Genomic DNA, 22,175 nt, shown 5'->3' on the forward strand with positions numbered 1-22,175 from the left:
GATTTCCTTCCTGAGTCTATTCTGGAAGGAAAGAAAGCTGAGAAAGGGCAGTTCTCCACTGCACCAGCGTTCCGTCCCCCAGCTTCGGAAGGAAGAGCAGCAGCTGTCTTCCCGGAGTGGGGGGGTGTGGTGGGGGGCACCAGAGGGTTCCCTTGATGGCGTCTGTGTCTGTGATCTGGGCAGAGGGCTCCTACCACCTGAGCAACTGTACCTATTCTTCCATTTCCTGAATAAAGCACTATTTTGTTTGTGATGGAATTATATATTTTTTCTTCTGTTAAACTTTAAATTCACTTTCCGTTTACTATAACAGCACAGAAAAGAGATCGAAGTATGTCGTTTTGACACCTACTTTGAGAGCTGCCCTGAGAAGTAGAGAGAGAGAGAGAGAGAGAGAGAGAGAGAGAGAGAGATTGCTCCGCTGTTCCACCTATCCATGCAATCACTGGTTGGGTGCTGTAAGAGCCCTGACTGGAGATGAAACCCGCAACCATGTTCCAACCAACTGAACTACCCAGATAGGGTAGCTTTATGTCTTTAAATATATTTTTTAATCCTTGCCCAAGGACATGTTTTCATAATTTTAGAGAGAGAGAGAAAGGGAGAGAGTGAGAGAGAGAGAAACATCAATTGATTGCCTTCTGAACATGCCCCAACTGGGAATCGAACCCTCAACCTGGGTATGTGCTCTGACCAGGAGTGGAATCTGCTCCCCTTTTGGTCTACAGGATGATGCTCCAATTAACCAAGCCACCCAGCCAGGGCCCAGCCAGGGCAGTTCTTGAGGGTTTTGATGAAGTAAACTGTGAGCCTAGATTAAAATGACTTTGCTATTTTAAGAATACAAACAACTTTATGGTCTTCCTTTCTTACTTTCCACACTACCCATTTCATGTGTGGGCAGTGCAGCTCACTTAAGAGGATAATTTCATGAGGTATATACAAGACCCTCAGAGAACAATGGATAAAGGATTCTCTCTCAGAGAGAATAAAGGCAAAACTAATAAAGGCAAATAGGAGAATGAATACAGAAATTCTTATACTTTGCTACTCTTTTGTATGATGCTTATTTTCTTCCATCTTCCCCCAACCCCCAGCTTGACCAATGTATAATTGACAAATAAAATTGTATATTTTATTTATTTATTTTTAAAATATATTTTATTGATCCTTCACAGAGAGGAAGGGAGAGAGATAGAGAGTCAGAAACATCGATGAGAGAGAAACACCGACCAGCTGCCTCCTGCACATCTCCCACTGGAGATGTGCCCGCAACCCAGGTGCATGCCCTTGACCGGAATCGAACCTGGGACCCTCCAGTCCGCAGGCCGACGCTCTATCCACTGAGCCAAACCGGTTTTGGCTAAAATTGTATATTTTAAAGTAAATAAGATAATCATGTTTACTTAGCGACATGATCATCATAATCACTTTAACATAACTATAGCCTCACATAGTTACCATCTGTGCGTATGTGTTAAGAACACATAATATCGATCATCTTAGCATATTTCAAGTACACAACACAGTATTATTAGGAATGATCACCATACTGTAAGTTATACCCCCAGAGCTTATCCATCTTTTAACTGAATGTTTCTACCCTATGACCAATATCTCTATATATTTGCCACCCCTCAGCCCAGTAACATTTATTCTCCTCCCTACTTCTGAGATCTATGACTTGACAACACCCTCCTCAATAACCAATGGGTCATGAAGAAATAATAAGGAAAATCATAAAATTGTTTGGGAGAAAAAAAAATAAAAACAGAGCCTACTAAACTCATAAGACACAAGTAAAAACAGTGTACGTAGAAAAATTTAAGTCTGGAGACATCTATATTACAAAAGAAGAAAAATCTCAACTCAATAACCTTATAGAACTTTAAGTCAAACTATACCCCAAGTAAAGATAAAGATGGGAATAATAAAGACTAGAGTAGAAATAATGAGTAGAAAAATAAGGAATTAATAAACTAAAAGTTGGTTCTCTGAAAAGATCAATAAAACTGACAATTCTATAGCTAGACTGACCAAAAAGAGAAAAGACTCAAGTTACTGAAATTAGCAGAGAGGAGACATCATTACTGATCTTACAGAAATAAAAAGGATTGAATGAATTCAGAGGAAGATAAGGCACTCAGTCATGGTGAGATCATTTGAGGAAAGGAGCCTGGATTCCTTTATGACTGCATGGAGCAAAAACCTTCCCAAACCACGCTAGACTTGGACACAAGTAAGAAATTACTTCTACTGGACTGAGCCACAACAATTTAGGGGGTGTTTGTTATAGCAGCTAACTTGTGCTGACTAATAAATTATATGATTAGAACACTTTTTCTGTTTGTTTGTTTGACTACTTTATTTTGATGCTAGGTGGCACTGTTTACTCTGATATGATAGTAGACCTTACCTACTGATGAAACAAGAAGACAGATTAGCCCTAACCGGTTTGGCTCAGTGGGTAGAGCGTCAGCCTGCAGACTGAAGGTTCCCAGGTTCAATTCCAGTCAAGGGCATGTACCTTGGTAGGGGGTGTGCAGGAGGCAGCTGATCGATGTTTCTAACTCTCTATCCCTCTCCCTTCCTCTCTGTAAAAAATCAATAAAATATATTTTTTTAAAAAAGAAGACAGATTAATAAAACTTTTAGGATGAACCTTTCTCAAATAGTTTTTAAAGAATGTGGTCAGGTAAAAACATGATGATCAAAACCAGCACAATTGTTTGTGTTATACCAAATGCTCATGTTTTTTTCATTATTTCATTTTACAACCTAAGGAAAAATATATCTCTTTTTTAATTTTTTTATTGATTAAGTTATTACATATGTGTCCTTATCCCCACATTACCCCCCATCCCCACCCCCACTCATGCCCTCACATCCCTGTCGTCTGTGTCCATTGGTTAGGCCTATATGCATGCATACAAGTCCTTTGGTTGATCTCTCCCCCTTACCCCCACCCTCCTCTACCTTCCCTCTGAGGTTTGACGGTCTGATTGATATTTCTCTGTCTCTAGATCTGTTTTTGTTCATCAGTTTATGTTGTTCATTATATTCCATAAATGAGTGAGATCATGTGATATTTATCTTTCTCTGACTAGCTTATTTCACTTAGCATAATGCTCTCCAGTTCCATCCATGCTGTTGCAAATGGTAAGAACTCCTTCTTTTTTACCGAAGTGTAGTATTCCATTGTGTAGATGTACCACAGTTTTCTAATCCACTCATCTACTGATGTACACCTAGGCTGTTTCCAAATCTTAGCTATGGTGAATTGAGCTGCTATGAACATAGGGGTGCATATATCCTTTCTAATTGGTGTTTCTAGTTTCTTGGGATATATTCCTAGAAGTGGGATCACTGGGTCAAATGGGAGCTCCTTTTTAGTTTTCTGAGGAAACTCCATACTGTTCTCCACAGTAACTGCACTATACTTCTGCAGGAAAATTTGCTGTGTTTTCCCTCCCAGGAATATAAAAAGAAACATATTTTTGATATAAGTATGACTATGTACACATATATATGAATGGATGGCTGATAATTCTATCATGCTTCATTTCTCTGTAAACATTGTTATATTCTAGGAAGATGGAGTGGTGGGCTTTCCAGTCCTCACTGCCCGTGGTTCCTGCCACACTGTGTGTGGTTTGCATCCTGAGGATGCAGTAGATCAGCTTTGGCGTGTTACTCTGGGAAACCTCCGATCTAGCTTGCATGGGTGTGTATGTGTGTTTGTGTGAGGGGTTGGGTGGGGAGAGAAGTACATGCCTCTAGATGACTGGAAATGCCCTAGAGATCCTTATTCCCTTCCTGGCAGAGTGGGCACTCAGCAAATGCGAGAGGATTGATTGAGATAAGTGTGGAGGCTGCGAGTCCTTGTGGATGTTTGAGAAACAGAGTCACAGGTATCAGAAAGAAATGAGCGAGGAGAAGCAGATTCACATATGTAGGAACAATATCCTTTAAAATAAACAGGAATTGGCTAGATGAGTGAGCAATCTGAAAGCCAGGTGTAGGGACAGGGCACTCAGGGTTAGAGTCAGAGTCAGCGCGGACAGGCACTAACTAGACTCCAGCGTGACTCACTGAGTCGCAGGAGGAGAGCCCTGCTCCAGCCTTGGATGCCCAAGGAACAGCCTCTGGGTGGCATTACACAACCTCCCAATGCCAGCCCAAGAAAAGTCAGCGGTGGGGTAAGGGGGAGGGGGAGACGCGCCACCCACCTACTACCAGGACCCAAAGACTCTGAAAGATGCCCTTCCTCACCAACCTGTCTGGGAACAGGTCCTATTTCACAAGGGAAAGGAATAAAGACAATGAATCAGATCACGACACACACAGTCAGGAGTGAAATGGAAAGTGCATTTAATGGGGGCAGAACAGAGCTGATCCACATATTTGCACCTTAAGTCCCTCTTCAGATGAATCCTGAGCTGAAACTAGGGTTCTAAGGTATCAAGAACCTCAGCCTCATTCAGAAGCTCAGAGGCCCGGAGTGTTTGGGAAGGAAGGCTTCATAGCACATATTTTTAGGGGGCAACTGAGGGAGGATTGTAACTCAGGGTAACAGCATGCTGATTACAAGGAAAATGGCACTCAAGCAGAATGGGAGAGGGGATTCAGCATCAAGGACCACATTACTTCTGCTTGGTCTGCTGAATTGGTCCCGGGATGACCGTTGAGGGACATGGCTCAGGAACCTTGGGGTGGCATGGCTCAGGAACCTTGGGGTGGCATGGTTCAGGAACCTTGGTTTGGCATGGCTCTGGCAGCTTGGTGTGGCAGGGCTCAGGATCCTTGATTTGGCATGGCTCAGGAACCTTGGTGTGGCATGGCTCAGGAACCTTGGGGTGGCATGGCTCAGGATCCTTGGTTTGGCATGGCTCAGGAACCTTGGGGTGGCATGGCTCAGGATCCTTGGTTTGGCATGGCTCAGGAACCTTGGGGTGGCATGGCTCTGGATCCTTGGTTTGGCATGGCGCAGGTACCTTGGGGTGACATGGCTCAGGAACCTTGGGGTGGCAGGGCTCAGGATCCTTGGTTTGGCATGGCTCAGGAACCTTGGGGTGACATGGCTCAGGAACCTTGGGGTGGCAGGGCTCAGGATCCTTGGTTTGGCATGGCTCAGGAACCTTGGGGTGACATGGCTCAGGAACCTTGGTGTGGCATGGCTCCTTGGTTTGGGGAACACATTGTTCCTGGGGTGGAGGCTGGCAGGGCTGTTTCACCTGCTGTTGCTGAAGCTGGGGGGGTGTGGTGCAGGGTTGCTTCTGCTGGTAGGAACTCATGGTTCACAAGAGGCTGGACCTAAAGACAGAACAGATTATTTAAACAGGGATTAGCTAGGGAAGGAGCCACACTCAATGCCAGTTCGGGTCTCCTAAGAAGCAAATGTTCCCCTTCCTCCGTTTATGACTAAGAACACCCTGGTGATTTCTGAACCTTTGAACTGGGGGAACCGAAAGGTAATTTGTTCAGCTCTACTCAGGGCCTCTCCCAGTGGTCTCTTTCTTCCTGGCACAACTTAAAACCCAATTAGCAATGCAACACAGCCGCAGGTTCCTAGCAGAAATATGAGAGCACAATATTGGATCACATGGAAATGTGATATGGTTTGAAAGAAAAAAACAAAAAATAAACAGCAACCCAGTAACTTCAGCCTAACATTTCTGAAAACAGAATGGTTTATCACCTATAAGCTAATTACTGACTTCTCCAGAACCCACTTGATCCCCCTCTAGCCTCACTCACACCCTACTCTTTCTCACGAGCTTTCTTCAATCTGCTCGTTCAAGTACTACCTGAACACCATGGGTCACAGGTGGCCTCTATGATCCTCATCCGATACCTTGGGAGGCATTTCTAGAGCAAGCCTTCTCTTTCCCAAACTGCACAGCACTTTGCTTGTCCTTATTGCTTTATGCGGGTGACTTTCTACATTGACTTTCTGCTGCCCATGTCTTATTTTCCTGTATACGCTGTAGTTTCATGGAATAAATTCTCTGTTGTCTAAATTGTTTTTTTTTTTAGCAAAGTACCAACATAATAAATTCTCATAAAACACTTTGGTGAAAGAATAAAATTCTCCGCATTCAGGTTATGAATAAAGAAAGAGGTATAATGTCACTATAAGTTCTACCAACTCTAAGTTAGCAGGGTTTATCCTGCTAATGGAGGGTCGCACGCAAGCCAATCCTCTTCTCTCTGTCACAGCAAGAGCTGACGGGGCAGCATTGATAACATCTTACTAGTAAGTCTCTTCAAGCGAAAACTATGATTGCATTTACAACAAAGCTGTTCATAGAGGCTATAACTCTGATAACAGAACTTCAATAGTGCCAAGGAGGTTCCAATAAAAAGAAAATACCTTGAGCAATTGGTAAGCGTTCGGAGGAAGGAGAGCCACGGGGTGCGCAGAGAAGAGCAGGCTGCGTGGTCACTCTGGTCTGGTGTAGTGTCCCCAGCCAACTGGCTTTTTATAGATGGAAACCTGTCTCAAGGAAGTGGGATTTTTTTGGACTGCTATGTCTTAATCCTTTGCCTGTCAAACATGATTCACCCCAGTCCCCTCATCTACCTGTTGGTTCAGTCTTTGTGATGAAACCACCCACTTGACATTTTTTTGGCACTTGCTGTCTGGCAATGATGTCACCTGGGCCTTGTCCCCTCGTAGGGTCCTTTACACCCACGTGGAATGTTTACAGTGGGGGCGGTGTGGGCTGAAAGGCAAGAAGAGGGAGAAGTTCTAGGGCTGCCGGATCCAGAAACATCCCTGTTTCCTGGAGGCCCTAATCCCTGGCACAGTCCAGGCTTATTGAACTGCTTAGTATTGGAAGTGGATGTGGAGATAAGCAGTTGTTCCTGGTTCTCCTGGGAGGCCAAGGGCATGGTGCCATGAACTTCCTCAGGTGGAAAAAAGTAATAATTCTCTTTACCCATTCCTAAGTGTTCCCAGGTCTGGGAGGAGAAAGGCAAGGCTCAAATGATTCTTTTGGCCCTAAAATTCCTTCACTCCAAGAGAGACCTCGGCGTCAATAGCAGACAGGGGTATGGGGACCCCGATCAGTGATGGGGATGCTGATTGGTGAAAACCTGGAGAAGACAGTCAGGTTCAGCAGCCCCAGAGAAACCTGGTCCTTTTGTTCTGTCTAATGTGCCAGTGGACCCTGAAGATGCTGCCTCCCATGAAGACCCCTCCCTAGAAGCAACACAGGAACATGGGACCTGTGATTCCTTGACCCTTTATATCAGAGTCCGCTCTGCTTAAGATAAAATGAAAGTGAGGTCACTAATCCAGGCCTGCCATTCATACACAATCTGTAACAAGCTGGGGTATTTGGAAAATCCAAATCATTCTTCAAACCCAGGTGCTTGTGTGGTCCCTTCTTCCTTACCTTTGCTCACCTATATTTTGTGGAGTAGCTGCTGGCTCCACAGCTGTGTCACCTCGCCTGAACTGGAGTCCAGGACCAGCCAGCCATCACCAGGAGCGCTTCCCACTCATCTCCTAGTGATTATTCCATTCTTTATCCCCACAAGGTACTTGATAGATTGACAATAATAGAATAGGTGGATGAATGAATGTCATTACTTTTATGAGATACACAGAGGCTGCTTTGAGAACAGCTAGAAAGTTTCTTTTCATTTTTAAAAAATATATTTTTATTGATTTGAGAGCCAGAGAGGAAGGGAGAAGAAGAGAAACATCAATTGGCTGCTTTCTGCCACCCCCTACTGGGGATGGAACTTGCAACCTGGGCGTGCGCCCTGACGAGAAATTGAACCAGCGACCTTCTGGTGCATGGGACAATGCTCAACCAACTAAGTCTCACCAACCAGGGCAGTAGGACATTTCTTATAAAAGAAACACTCCCTTGTCACAAGCCACATGGTATGAGCTGAGAATAGGAGTAATGGTTCAGCAAGAGTCAGTGACCTGATACACCTATCTGACTTTTGTGTCCTTTCCCTCAGACAACACCTTTTCCTTTCTAGCACCTGAATTTCTTCTTTACCCTACTTCACTTTTGTCTAAAGCACAGCGAATAGTTGGATACCACACCTTTTTATACTATACATGGAAGCTCAATTTCTTCACCAGCAGTGCTGAATTAGCCAATGAATTTTCTGGCAGCCATATGGCTTCTGATTGCAGCTAGCATCTCCCCAATGACTTTCACACTAATGCCTTTGTCTGGATGCTGCTAATGTTCTTATTCCAAAGCCTGATCTTTCTTAGTCTTACTGGTTAACTGTACTAGACACCTTTTGGGCATCTCTACAAATTCTCTCTGCCCTACTTTATATCCACACACTGCCATGTGGCCCTCGAATGGGATTTGTGCAAGATCCTCCTGTCCCTTTCTGATCTAAGTCTTCTATGATGCTAAAGTGCAAAGTACCCATAGAACAATGCACTGCTGAGTACATAATCCAGGGAGAGTTAATGCACATGGAGTCAGACTGGACAAATGGTGGTTGTGAACGGGAGTGATAGGTTAGGACAAATACTTCTGCCTTCATCTCCAGACAAAAAGTTCTACATCTTCTCACCACGTGAGAAAAAGCACACACACAAAAAAATTTTTTCAAATGCGAACCACAATCTGATTGCATCAAAATAGACATGAATCTCAAGAACTCAGGCTCAGCTATATGGGAGATCACAGCCTTCCTAAGATCGAGCAGGATTAGTTACTTCTCAAGTCACCTAAAAGGACAAGTCAGGGAGTGTCAGGTGATGACATACCCTGGAATCTCCCCACTGGAATATGTGCTCAGCACTGGAGGCCTGGCTCACCTTGTAGTTTCAACAGATGCTGGTGACAATGGAAATTTTTGAGGATTATCAACTATTGCTCGAAGGATCTCCTCTAATTCATTCATTCACCTGATTCTTGAGTGGCTACAATAAGTCAGGCAGAGTTCTAGATCCTTGGGAGTATATCAATGAACAATAACAAAGATCTCTGGCCTTGTGGAGTTCACATATTATAGGGGAGGGTGAAAATAAACAATAAAGAAGCATGATGAATATGCAAATTATTTAAATGCTATAAACAAAAGGAATACCCATGTAAGCAATTGAGAGCACCAAAGAGGTGGTGGTGGTGGTGGTGGTGGTGGTGGTGGTGGTGTGTGTGTCTGTGTGCTCATTGAGAATGTGATGTTTGAACAGATTTGAGGGTTGGAAAGTTAGCTATTAGGCTCTCTGTGGAAACAGTTCCAGGTCAAGAGGATATCCGATGTAAATGCTCTAAGGCCAGAGCTTGCCTGGCATGTTCCAGGGACACTGTGGCTGGACTGGAGAGAGTAAGTGGAAGAGAGGCAAGAGCCGAAGGAAAATAAGTGATCCTCTGCTTTTACTTCCTGCCGTCAGCTGTCATTAGGACAAGGATGAATCTCTCTTCTTCCAGGGCGCCTCTTCAGTCAGCAGCAACAATCAGCTCAGAATAAGATGCATCAAGGAGTGCCTCTTCAGGCGCCCAAATGCCACTTACATTTCATGGACTTTCTTGAAAATGTCCACTCTGCCCAGGAAGGTATAAGGGTGGATTAAAGTCACATATAAAGGGCTTTTGAAGACAGAAAAGCTCTCTTAGCAGGCTTTAGTGTGTCATGTGTGATGCAAAAAAGAGGTGAATTCTGGGTTCCTCTAATTAACGTTTTGATATCATGTTTTTTACTTGAAAAATAGAATGGCTGTACCAGATGCTCTTACATCTTCTTTCACTCCTGGCATTTTAAATCTTAATAACCAGCTCTTTCCCAACACTGTGGCTGATTGCTCACCTCCCCTGGATCATGTATCCCTAATCCCTGCCTAAAACTCCCCTCTGGTTTTAAGTCACTGGTTAAATCTAAAAACCAGAATGATTAGGTTCAAGTAAGTAGCAGTGATGTTTTGAGGAATAAGCAGGAGCCTTGGGGGCAGGGTCCTCAGGATCAGAGGTGGCTTGGAGCAGGCACCATGTCATGGGACAGAGGCATGACTCAGTCCAGTACCAGAGGAGAGTCCTTCTCCAGGCGTGGCTGTCCAAAGTGACAGGCTCTGGATTCCATTACACAATAGCCATTGCCATTCTTGAGATGCCCCCTAAATGTAATCACGCACACATGGAAACACACAGTATCAGGACAGATAGATGATGTCTACACCAACTCCTCTCTGATGACAGGTTCTATCATGATAGCGTGGCAGTAAATGGGGCAGAGTCACCCAATGACACATACAGTCAGGAGTGCACTCAAAAGTGATTTAATGGAGGGAGAGCAGGAAACATGCATTGCTTCCCATTCAGATTCCCTCTTCAGATGAACCCTAAGCAGCTGAGACCAGCAAAACCACTAAGACCCCTGCTTAACTTAGAGGCCCATGGGACCTCTAAAATGAGTGTAAGGAAGGTTTCGTAGCACATATTTTGAGATGCAAGTAAGAAAGACATGGTGACTCATGGTGAGAACATACTGATTATAAGATCTGCAGACAGTTAAGACACAGAAACGGAAGGGAAGGTGTTCAGCATCCTGTGGTCAGCTCCTCGAGGGCGTGGCAGTGGACCACATGACTTCTGCTTGATCTTCTGCTGGGATGGGCCCATAGTAACCTGGAACCTTAGGGTGACTCAGATCTTGTACCTTGGTGGGGTTAGGCGGAGGAACCTCATTAAAACCTTGGTGGGTTCAGCTGTCAGTTAGTGGGCAGGATTTGAGGTCCTTGGCCTGTGAGTCTGTGTGGATTGTTGGCTCCAGTGTACCTACCAGAAGATCAAAATTGGGATGGAGCTGTGTGGAGGGATGAGACATAGGGGCTACCCCAACCAGGATGTGGCATCCCACCCTTGGGCTGCTGATCTGGGACCTGCTGCAGAGCCTCGGGAATGTTCTTGATGGACAGAACATACATTTATTCTAGCAACATCTTCACTGACTTTTTTATTTTCTAATATCAGGATTAGAAGTTCTACAAAAATCAAATAACATTGTATAATGCATAAAGTGGGAAAACAGGGCTATTAAAAAATGAACACTAACATATAAGCAGCCAGAAATAGCCATAGTTATATTTTGCTTTATTCAGTGTTGTTTTATTCAGGATATATTTTTTCCCCTGTAAACCCAGACACATGCATCCATTATTAAAAAGATGTTTTGGCTTATATTGTTTAGTATCTGCTTTTGTAATAATATAATCGGAACTTTTCCCAATAAGACTAATCATTTTCCTACAACAATCTTTTTAATGCCTGTAGTATAATCCAAGCACAGACATCTCATTCGTTGTTGCATTATCTATTGATATGCATTTCAGTGTTATCAACTTTTTTTGTATTAGATACAATGCTGAAACAAGTATCCTCATGTATAAAATATTTGTGTACATGCATGAATATTTCCTAAAAATAAAATTCTGGAATCAAATGATCATTCAAGAGTCAGGTAGATCGTTAAACCTTTTGATTCTTTCCTGCCCAACTCTTCTTTATGATGTTTAAACTATACTTATAAAATCTGTGTATTACAGAGTCCATTGCCCCATTAAGAATCAGCCTATTTAATTGTGAGCGGCTCGGCGTTATCGCTAGACTCTTCCACTATTGAAATCAGCAGAAACATGAAGCCACTTCAAATGTGCATACCAGGCAGACCCAAGACACGTCATTCCCTTCTGCCAGTGTGACAACTACTCAGCACATTGTAATAACTTGTTGGACGGTTTCTGTCTTGCAGTTTCCAAAGATTTCCGAGTTCTCGCCAACTCTGTTTGGAGTGCTTGTGCATCATGTCACTCAGATACTATCTGTCACCTGCCTCACACCTGCTAGGTGTTATGGACCGTCAACCTTGTCAAGAAATGGGCTTCACTTCCCAGTGACCACTGCAGCCATTCTGAAATTTTATGTTGGCTTTACTGGTTTTGGAAAAAAGCTCCCTAAAATCTCAGACCCACTCAACAAAGACCTGCAAACCTATTGATCACCCTTGAGATCAAAAGTGGCTGCAGGAGAAAGTTAGGGTCTAGAATATATAGAGATCTAGGCTCTAGGTGTGATTCAGAAATGATTTCTCGTTGGTCTCAATCTTCTTCTCCTTTCTGGATATCAGTTTCTTTATCTGGAAATTCAGGGGCTGTATTAGGTGCTATTTAACTCTCCTTTCACTCCTGACATTTTATAGCTTAATGACATGCTTTCCACCAGTTCCTGGCTAGTTATCCACCTCACTTGGATCTCTTACTCCTCCTCGTAATCTCTTCTTCAAACTCAGATCCTTTTTCTGATCTCTTGATAGATAGCTGTCCGTGGTTTATTTTGGGAGGAACACTATCTGAAGTTGGTGCGTGTGGTTGTATATATGTTTATATGAGAACCTGAATATTGTATCTCCCAGAGAAGACTACAGATTATCTGAGAGGAGGAACTGTGTATCCTCCTCTCCCTCTTCCTGGTATAGATAGTATCAGGCCTCCCTGCACATGATGGGTGCCCAGCAAAAGATAACATTGTCTGAGCTGAGGACTGAGCTATATGGATAATTAGGTGTGTGTGGCTACTTGAATAAATGTGCCTCTTTCTGAGTGTATGTCTGTATGTGTTGGATGTCTGGAAGGTAAAATGAATGAAGAAAACCAGAATAATTGGATTCAAGTATGTAGCAGTGATGTTTTGGGGAATAAGCAGGACCCATGGGGGCAGAGTCCTCAGGATCAGAGATGGCTTGGAGCAGGCACCATGGGACTGAGGCATGACTCAGTCCAGTGTCAAAGGAGAGCCCTGCTCCAGGTGTAGCTGCCCAAAGTGACAGGCTCTGGGTCCCATTACACAATAGCCATTGCCATTCTTGAGATGCCCCTTAAATGTAATCACACACACACACACACACACACACACACACACACACACACACACACTCATGGAAGCACACAGTAACAGGACAGGTAGATGATGTCTACATCAACTCCTCTCTAATTGCAGGTCATAGAACAGGAAGGGGCAGATTTACTCACTAAGACAAGCAGCAAAAAATGGGATTAAAGTGCTTTAATAGGAACAGAGCAGGAAACAGGCATTGTTCTCATCCAGACTGACTCTTCAGGTGAGCCCTGAGCAACATAGGACCAGCAGAGCCACTCAGGCCTTCTGCATAATTCAGAGGCTCAGAGGACTCTTCAGAGTGTGCAAGGAAAAGTCTCATAGCAAATATTTTTTAGGATGCAAATAAGAGAAAGATTCTGACTGATGGTGAGAACATACTGATTACAAGGTCTACAGATAATCAAGACACAGAAGCAGAAGGGAAGAAGGTATTCAGCATCTGGTGATCAACTCCTCAAGGACATGGCTGTGGTCCACATTACTTCTGCTTGGTCTTCTGCTGGGCTGGGCCAGGAGTAACCTTTGAAGGAAATGGCTCAGGGACCTGAGGCTGGCCAGGCTGAGGGACTTTAGGGTGGACTGGCTCAGGAAGCTTGGTGTGACCCTTCTCAGGAAACACAGGCTTGCCTGGTTGAGGATGCTGAGGGTAGTATGGCTCTGAAGTATCCTTTTGGCCTGGTTGAGGATGCTGGGGGTTGTATGGCTCTGGAACTTTGGTTTGGCCTGGTTGAGGATGCTGGGGGTAGTATGGCTCTGGAACCTTGGTGGGGCCAGGTTGTGGAACGTTGGTTTGGCCAGGTTGTGGAACCTTGGTGGGGCCAGGTTGTGGAACCTTGGGGGGGCATATCGCCTTGGTTATAGGAACGGATGGTTCTTGAGGTGGAGGCTGGTAGGACTGTTTCACCTGATGCTGCTGAAGCTGGGGAGGTGGGTTGGTGGGCTGCTTCTGCTGGTGGGAACTCATGGTTCAAAGGAGGCTGGACCTAGAGACAAAAAAGTTGACCCAGTGATTTGGTGAAACAATGAAAAAGACAAATTTAATGTTCAATATATCTGCTAGTATGTCCCTTCAGATGTGAGAGCTTCTCCTCTCTTTCTCTCTCCCCTGAATCAATGGAAACTTTGTTGATCCCTGTGCCCTTTCAAGGAGAGAAGCTTAAAGGTGCTTTATTCTGCTCCACATGAGTGGACCCCTGGCCTATCCTTCCTTTCTTCCTGGTGATTCTGAAAACCTACATTGGAAGCAAAACACAACATTGGCTCCCAGGATTGATCAAGTCCCCAGGATTTTAATAATTTGGGAGGATGATAAAGTCAAAAACCTAAGATCTACCCTCTCAAGTCCACCACAGAGCTCTCCTAAGAAAACTGCACACCAACCTGCCCTGAGCCACATGATTCCACCTCTGACCCTCTGCCCACATCCTCTCCTCAGTACATGCTTTATGGAAGGATTTCCATCCTGTTGCTATTTCCACACATGTTCACCCATCCTCCCAGACACTCTCTGTCAAATCCAGGTCACCTTCCTCATTTGCCACAGCACAATACCTGTCTTGTCCTCTCCGTTAATCACTTTTCTTGAAGTATGTTTGTAAATTATGCCCATGTTCTATGTTCTTTGATAGATGGTAAGTTAATGGATTAAAGAAAAAGCTATCTTTTGAACATCCAAATCATCAGTGTCACAACATTTCAAAAACTCAGCAATGATTAGAAGAAGTATTAAAAGTCACTAAAAGTACCCTGGTCATGGTGTAGTCTCTATCCTGTAACTGAACAAATCATTATTACAGAAACCGTTCCCCTTTTTTTATCCCAAGTTTCATAGTTACAATCTGAGTGGGAAGTCCGCAGACTTGAATGTCACTTTAAACACAAATTACCATTGCATTTAAAGTAAATATATTTTTAGCATGACAAACAGACTCCAAACAAATAAAATACAATTGGGCACATATTAAGAAGTTACAACTAGAGAGACTTACCTGGTGCAGAGAAAAGTTCAAGCTGTCTGGCCTCTTGGGTCTGGTGTGGAGTCTCTGGCCAGCTAGCATTTTATACAGAATATGAGCCCTGCCTTAAGGAAGTGGAAGTTTTTTTGGACTGCTCTATCTTTATTCAAGCTTTTGTAATGAAAATCTCTGGCTTAACATTTTTTGGCACTTACTCTTTGACAAAAATATCACCTTGGGCTTGGTCCCACTGTCTACCCTTTGCGATGAGGTTGGTATGGATAACAGGATTCCTGGGTGGTGATGAGTTATGTCAGGGGGAAGTTCTGGGTTCTGGGACCAGGAACAAGTGTGTTTCTTGGATAGAAACCTGGTCTTTAGCTCAGATTAATTCTATTGAGTACTTTAATTTTCTAAGCGGATGTGGAGATGAACAATAGGCACTACTGGTTCTTCTGGGAGGTTCCAAAGAATAGTAGGTGAATCATCTGATCTTTACTTAAGTGACTATTCAGTACGTGACAATAAGTGAACAATATGCTGTTCCATTTCTTAGCAGATCCAGCCCTTTGTGAGGAAAGGAAAGGCTGAAATGCCTGCTTTAGAAATGAACTGTTTTTACTCTGGTGAGAGACTTAAGATGCCATGTTGACCAAGGACAGTAGATGTCATTGGGGATGGAGATCCAGGACTAACTGGGTCTGTTCAACATGATGCACAGCCCTGAAGACCTTGCCTCTCATGGGTTCTCTTTTATCATACACCAGTCATGTCCTCAGATCATGGTAAGATGAAACAGAGGTCACTAACCCCGAGTTGACCTCAACATGCAATCTTGTGCTAGGTGTGCCCCTGGGGAAATCCAAACATCCTTAAAACTCAAGTATGTGAATGGCTCCTCCCTTTCCACTTCTTTACCCTTGTGTTACCTACCATGAACCTGAACCCTTAGGCAGAGCCAATGCTATGAAGTGCTTCCATCAGATCCCAAAGGTCTATTTGCACTTTATCCTCATACCAGTTCGGTAGATGTTCAGTCAGTGGGCAATTGTCATTTTCCCTGATGGATGTGTAGTTTTGTGGAAGGAAGGAAGGAAGAAAGGAAGGAAGGAAGGAAGGAAGGAAGGAAGGAAGGAAGGAAGGAAGGAAGGAAGGAAGGAAAAATCATTGTTTTAGAGAGGTATCTATAAATTGCTTTGATAATCATAAAGCAACTACTTGAAAATGACTCACTTTCTTATGACAGGTCTCATGATATAATCTGAGAAGAGGGTGAGGGCTCATCACCATCTTCCTCTGCTTCCTTTCCCACCCATCTTCTTCTCTCTCTGCTAGTGTTGGACTAGTCACCTACCTCTGGGATGGTGCCAGTGCCACCATGATACCTAAACTCTACTTCCTAGTATCACATTAGCTCTCCTCTGGGGTTGGGTCCAGGTCCAAAACCATCTCTCAAGATCCCCTAGCAGAAGGAGCTTTGACCAGACTCTGCTGTTTCACCTGGGATTCTTATCTCCTGAGGTACCTACTCCTCTATACGAATCTGGGTCTTTCTCGTGTCCTCTCTTGATTCTGGACTTTGGTTCTAGAAGAAAGGCCTTTCTCGTTTCCTATTTTTCTTTCCTGGGTGGGCTTTCTCCTGCCCTGTACTGATAACTTGTTCACTCTTATAAAAGCATCTCTGGCATCAGCCTCTAGGACTTCTCATTTTTGTTTGGACAACATACTCAGTGTCTGGGTGTTAAGGCTCTTTCTGCCCTTCAGAGAAGCTTGGTTTGTTCACCAGTGTGCATGCACTAAGGAGACTAACCCCCATTGCAGAGCGTGAATCACATCACTTCTGATAGAGAGCCTTGTTTCCAGAGGTGCCTTGACCTTTCCTGGCATTAGGAGGCTGCTTCTTTCCCCATATCAATGGCCTAGGCCAGTGATGGCGAACCTTTTGAGCTTGGCGTGTCAGCATTTTGAAAAACCCTAACTTAACTCTGGTGCCGTGTCACATACAGAAATTTTTTGATATTTGCAACCATAGTAAAACATAGATTTTTGATATTTATTTTATATATTTAAATGCCATTTAACAAAGGAAAATCAACCCAAAAAATGAGTTCGCGTGTCACCTTTGACACACGTGTCATAGGTTCGCCATCACTGGCCTCGGCCTTGCTTGAGACCTGAATGTGGACGATATTGGGTAACTTTAAAAGTTTCCGGGCCTTGCTCTTTTGTCATGACTGTGTAGACTGTTCCCACATAATTCCTTGGACTCTTTCTTTTCTTGAGCCTAGGTTCCAGCATGGTAACAGCCTGCAGCCCAGTGGGAACTCCCTTACTGAACAGTTCTCATCTAGACCAGATACTGTCTTCTGTTTTCTTCAGCACACATGGAAACTCAAGATGCTGCTGGGGCCGAGGAAACCAAGACCCACCCATGCAGAGAACCAAATGTGCATTTCTTTTTTAAAAAATATATATTTTATTGATTTTTTACAGAGAGGAAGGGAGAGGGACAGAGAATAAGAAACATCAATGAGAGAGAAACATCGATCAGCTGCCTCCTGCACACTCCCTACTGGGGATGTGCCCGCAACCAAGGTACATGCCCTTGACCAGAATCGAACCCGGGACCCTTGAGTCCGAAGGCCGATGCTCTATCCACTGAGCCAAACCGGTTAGGGCCAAATGTGCATTCCTTTATCTGCACAGGGGATGCCTGCATCTAAGTTTATCTCCTGTGTGTAGTTTGTGCCTCAAATTCCCCACACAGACACGGTATCCTACCCTCTGCTATTGGCTGGGTGAATGGCATTCTACAAATAGAGAGAAAGGAGCTGAGGCAAGAGGAGAAGCTCAGACCGGTCAGAGAACTCTACCTCTGCCAGATAACCTTGAGGTCACAGGTTCAAAGGCAATGGGCAAGACTGGAGTCCTTGGTTGTGAGTGGGGTGGAGGGAGTGGTGTTCTGGGGGATTTTTCACAAAAAGATTTAGAATTGTATTGGGGTTTATATGGGATATCATTTTTTAAAAGACTTCACTGTGACCCTCTCCCCACCCTTTGGGGCCGCTGGCCTGGAAACTTGCTGCAGGACTCAGGAAGTTTCCGGAATAAAAGTTCTGGAATAAATGTTTTCTCTACCTCATCAACATCTTGGAGTGCTTTAATTTTTTAAAATATGTAAAACAAGTGTTATCAATAAAAATATTTTCAATTTATGGTATTGAAAATGATTAAAATATAGGGATGTTCAAAGAATAAAATAAGTAATTCCTTTTACTGTCCAGCCAAACATGCCGCTGTTTATATTTTGCTATATTTATACTGGCAGGTTTTAAAAGATTTATGCATGTAGACATACATTTTAACAAAGGTATAACTATATAATTATGTATTACATGCCATGATATTTTACATAATCTTGACATTGTCTGAACATTTTTCCATATGACTAAATATTATTGTATGACCTTAGTATATTCCATGACATAGATACACAATAACTTGTTCAATTAATTTTCTCTTTGGGGGAATTTATTTTGTTTCCCTTCCATCCTTTTCTTTTCCTTTTGTTATTTTATAATGTTGAAATGATTCTCCTTATAAATAAATCTTCGTGCCCATCAATGCATATTTCCCAGTGGAATACAGAGGGTATGCAAATGTTTAAGGATTTTGATTCATTTTGCTCAACTCCTCCTATGATGGCTCCTTGACTTTATACCCTTCTGGCTGTGTATCACCAGTGTCCCTGATTGTGGTCAGCCCCTTTAAAGCTGACTGCTCCTGTAGATGTTAGTGACATTTTCCATCATGTCAATGTGTAGTCATTTGAAATCACCTGAACATGTTGTGCAAACCTCACAAACCCAGATGATGTCATTCTCTCCTGCCAGTCTGATAATGACTCCTGGACCTGCAAAGCTTTGTTGAACACTTTTTGTCTTATCATCTCCAAATCTGGACTTCTTCCCAAACCTACCTGAGTGCTGTACATCATGCAGGAACTAATGTTGACCCCTGGATACCCATTTGTTGATTTGGAATATGATGACTTTTTGTCTTATCTGTATTAGCCTCTTTTCCTCTGAAACCTTCATAAATGCTTCTTTTCTATTTTCCTATGATGCATTTGCTTTCATGTTCTACTCTGTGAGGTACCTGTATGTGTGTGTGGATGGAGAGAGAAAGACAGGGAGAGAGAGAGAGAGAGAGAGAGAGAGAGAGAGAGAGAGTTGTGTTAGTGTAAGTTTATAAAGGAAAAAGGGTAAAGATCACCCCCTTAGGCTTCTCCTAGGGCAGGCACTGTGGAGTCTACTCTCCTGCAGCATTGAGGTCTTCTTATTGCGCATTCAGTGAAAGATATTCAGCATGCATGTGTGTGTGTTGTGTGATTTTTGGGATTTGTGTGGTGTGTAGTGCGTGTGTGTGTGTGTGTGTGTGTGTGTGTGTGTAGGAGTCTACCTGTATGTGTTTCTCTGTCGTGAATGTGTGGGGAGGTGTGTGTGTGTGTGTGTGTGTGTGTGTATTTGTGTCTGAGAGTGAGTGTTTAAGTGCTTGCCTTCCATGTGTTGTGGCATCAGGAAGGGAGGATGAGTGAGGAACAGATAATCACATTGGAATATGTACAAGCACTATCTCTTTGGAATAATAATAAATAATAGAATAAACTGAACAGAATGAGGGCTATTTGAGAACAAGGACTCGGAGGCAGAGATGGCTTGAAGCAGGGACCATCTATATTCGGATATGATGCACTCAGGGGCAAAAAGAAAGCCCTGCTCTGACTGAGGCTGCCCAAAGTAACAGGCTCTGGGTAGCCTTGACCGCTCTTCCATTGACAGCTCAGGAACATCTGGTGAATACAACAGTCACACATACACATCTGCACGTTCTCAGTGCCTGCATGAGGCCCCTTCTGACATCCACCCTCCTAACCAGTCCTGCTGTGTGCAGTTCCCACTTCATGTTGAGAGACCAGTGCAAACAGCTGAGTCAGCCAATGACACACGTAGCCAGTTATATTGTTACAAATGATTTAATGGGGGCAGAGCAGGGAAGAGTCACTTGATTTCTCCTCCCTCCAAAAAATCACTCTTCAGATGAGCCCAGGGCTCAGGAGCCCTCCAAACTGAGTGTGAGGGACATCTTTCTGGAGGGTGCAAAGAGGGAGGGATTATGACTCAGGGTGACAGCATGCGAATGGTAAGTGGGACAAATACGCAGAATGGAAGAGGGGATTCAGCATTCAGTGGTTGGTTCTTCAAGGACATGGACCACATTACTTCTGCTTGGTCTGCTGAACTGGTGCTGGAATGACCTTGGTGTGGCAGGGCTCAGGAACCTTGGGGTGGCATGGTTCAGGAACCTTGGTGTGGCAGGGCTCAGGAACCTTGGTGTGGCAGGGCTCAGGAACCTTGGTGTGGCAGGGCTCAGGAACCTTGGTGTGGCATGGCTCAGGAACCTTGGGGTGGCAAGGCTCAGGAACCTTGGGGTGGCATGGCTCAGGAACCTTGGTGTGGCATGGCTCAGGAACCTTGGTGTGGCAGGGCTCAGGAACCTTGGTGTGGCAGGGCTCAGGAACCTTGGTGTGGCATGGCTCCTTGGTTTGGGGAGCACATGGTTCCTGGGGTGGAGGCTGGCAGGGCTGTTTCACCTGCTGTTGCTGAAGCTGGGGGGGTGTGGTGCAGGGCTGCTTCTTCTGGTGGGAGCTCATGGTTCAAAGGAGGCTGGACCTAGAGCCAGAACAGATGGTTTAAACAGGGATTAGCCAGGAAAGAAGCCTCGTTCAATGCCAAGTAGGTTTAATTTCAGACCTTTCACAAGAGTGAGCCTCATCGCTCCCCTGGCAGACCTCTTACATTTGAGAGTAAAATATGCTTTGGTAATTTCTGGGCCCTCTCAGGGGGAGGAGCTTAAAGGCAGTTTGTTGGTTCCATTTCAGTGGAATTCATCGCTCAGCTCCCTTTCTTCCCCAGATATGTCACGTCCCTACTGACAAGTACACATAGTGGGTCTTTGGGAAAATGATATCTTAGAAATGACTGCAGTATACCCACTCCTAATACTACACAGCACTGTGACTTGTAGGATGACTCATATGAATTCAAGCTCCTGCAACCTGACTCTGGCCTTTGCTTACACAGCCCCCTCTGGAATTCTTTCCTTCCCATCTTTGCTGTCCAAATACTCCTCCATTGTAGCTCATATCATGTGCCATCGCTTGGAGCTCTTCATGAGTGGGGCTTCCCAGCTGTCACAGCCCTTCCCTGTCCTTTCCTCATACCAATCACTGTCTACTCCTACTAGTATATACTAGTATGTACATGCATTATCTTCCCTGCTAGATTATGAGTTTGTTGAGTAATTCCCTATGGGTATGTGTTACCCAAAGTGCTTAAATATAATAAAGGCTCAGTAGAGGTCTATCATATGAATTAAAATGTTATAATAAGTTTCATGAACAGAGAGGGCAGTGGTGTTTCTGAGAGTCTCTGGGCCTGAGTTCTAGTTGTAAGCCTGCTTTTAACTATGGTGGGATCTTACACAGATCTGTCCCCTTCCCTGAGCCCAGTTCTAAAGCTGCCCACTGAGGTGGCTGATGTAACCACCTATTAAGTTCTCTTCAAACCCAAACTATGCTTTAATTTAAAATAAAAAATATCCCAATAGTCTCACTCTCCATTCAATACCCTGCACCAGCCCTCTTACACATTTGCCTCTGCCCAGTTTCTAATAATGAAAAAAATCAACAATCTGGTTCCAATCAGAGACTCACCTGGTACGCAGTGAAGAACAGGTCTCCTGGTCCCTCTGATCTGGTGTAAAATCAATGGCCAGCTGGCTTTTTATAAGATGACTGAGCCCTGCCTTTGGAAAATTGGATCATCCCAGGCCCCTCTGTTTTCATTCCTCACCTGTCAAAGATGATTCACCCCACTCCCCTCAATTACCAGTTGGCTCACCTTTGGTGATGAAAACCACCCACTTGGTAATTTTTGGCACTGGCTGCCTGCCAGCGATGTCACCTGGGCCTAATTCCCACGGCCAGCCTCCCCCGTGTACCCAAGTATAGGACTCGTGTTGGGGTGGGGTGAGCCATAGGTCTCCTGGGGAGTTTTATAAGTTAACCCCGTAGGGAAATCTGAGTGCTTCTGTGATCTTGCCACCTTTCAGCTCTCTTTTTCCTTGAGATGGCTGCTCCTCATGTTCTGTGGGATAGAATACATTTGGGCACATGAACAAGTGGGAAAGGGAAGGGGAGCGGAGGAGCGGAGGTGGGCGGGCACCGGTTGCCTGCCTTATACCAGTAAAGGTAGATGGATGCTAGAGATCATGGAAT

General features: G+C 44.2%; 3 protein-coding genes across 3 annotated transcripts; all 3 read right to left on the reverse strand.

The window, feature by feature from the left end:
* Positions 1–4,354: 4,354 nt before the first annotated feature.
* LOC138995596 (cornifin alpha-like) lies at positions 4,355–6,460 on the reverse strand. The gene is made up of 2 exons (XM_070396160.1): positions 6,374–6,460; positions 4,355–5,313 (listed from the first exon to the last, which is right to left on the reverse strand). Exon 2 carries the CDS (start codon positions 5,292–5,294, stop codon positions 4,644–4,646), a length of 651 nt encoding a protein of 216 aa, XP_070252261.1. The 5' UTR covers positions 5,295–5,313; positions 6,374–6,460; the 3' UTR covers positions 4,355–4,643.
* Positions 6,461–13,029: 6,569 nt separating this feature from the next.
* LOC138995580 (small proline-rich protein 3-like) lies at positions 13,030–14,945 on the reverse strand. The gene is made up of 2 exons (XM_070396128.1): positions 14,870–14,945; positions 13,030–13,864 (listed from the first exon to the last, which is right to left on the reverse strand). Exon 2 carries the CDS (start codon positions 13,843–13,845, stop codon positions 13,360–13,362), a length of 486 nt encoding a protein of 161 aa, XP_070252229.1. The 5' UTR covers positions 13,846–13,864; positions 14,870–14,945; the 3' UTR covers positions 13,030–13,359.
* Positions 14,946–19,861: 4,916 nt separating this feature from the next.
* On the reverse strand, positions 19,862–21,697 carry LOC138995603 (cornifin alpha-like). The gene is made up of 2 exons (XM_070396172.1): positions 21,612–21,697; positions 19,862–20,568 (listed from the first exon to the last, which is right to left on the reverse strand). Exon 2 carries the CDS (start codon positions 20,547–20,549, stop codon positions 20,115–20,117), a length of 435 nt encoding a protein of 144 aa, XP_070252273.1. The 5' UTR covers positions 20,550–20,568; positions 21,612–21,697; the 3' UTR covers positions 19,862–20,114.
* Between the last annotated feature and the right edge of the window lie 478 nt (positions 21,698–22,175).

This window comes from Myotis yumanensis, unplaced genomic scaffold (assembly GCF_028538775.1).
Source record: "Myotis yumanensis isolate MYYU_CA2020_CCGP unplaced genomic scaffold, mMyoYum1.0.hap1 SCAF_17, whole genome shotgun sequence".
Classification (NCBI taxonomy): Eukaryota; Metazoa; Chordata; class Mammalia; order Chiroptera; family Vespertilionidae; genus Myotis; species Myotis yumanensis.

What these genes read in the sequence shown, in the direction of transcription:
- LOC138995596 (XM_070396160.1), bottom strand. Translation starts at nt 5,294, where the DNA reads ATGAGTTCCTACCAGCAGAAGCAACCCTGCACCACACCCCCCCAGCTT.
- LOC138995580 (XM_070396128.1), bottom strand. Translation starts at nt 13,845, where the DNA reads ATGAGTTCCCACCAGCAGAAGCAGCCCACCAACCCACCTCCCCAGCTT.
- LOC138995603 (XM_070396172.1), bottom strand. Translation starts at nt 20,549, where the DNA reads ATGAGCTCCCACCAGAAGAAGCAGCCCTGCACCACACCCCCCCAGCTT.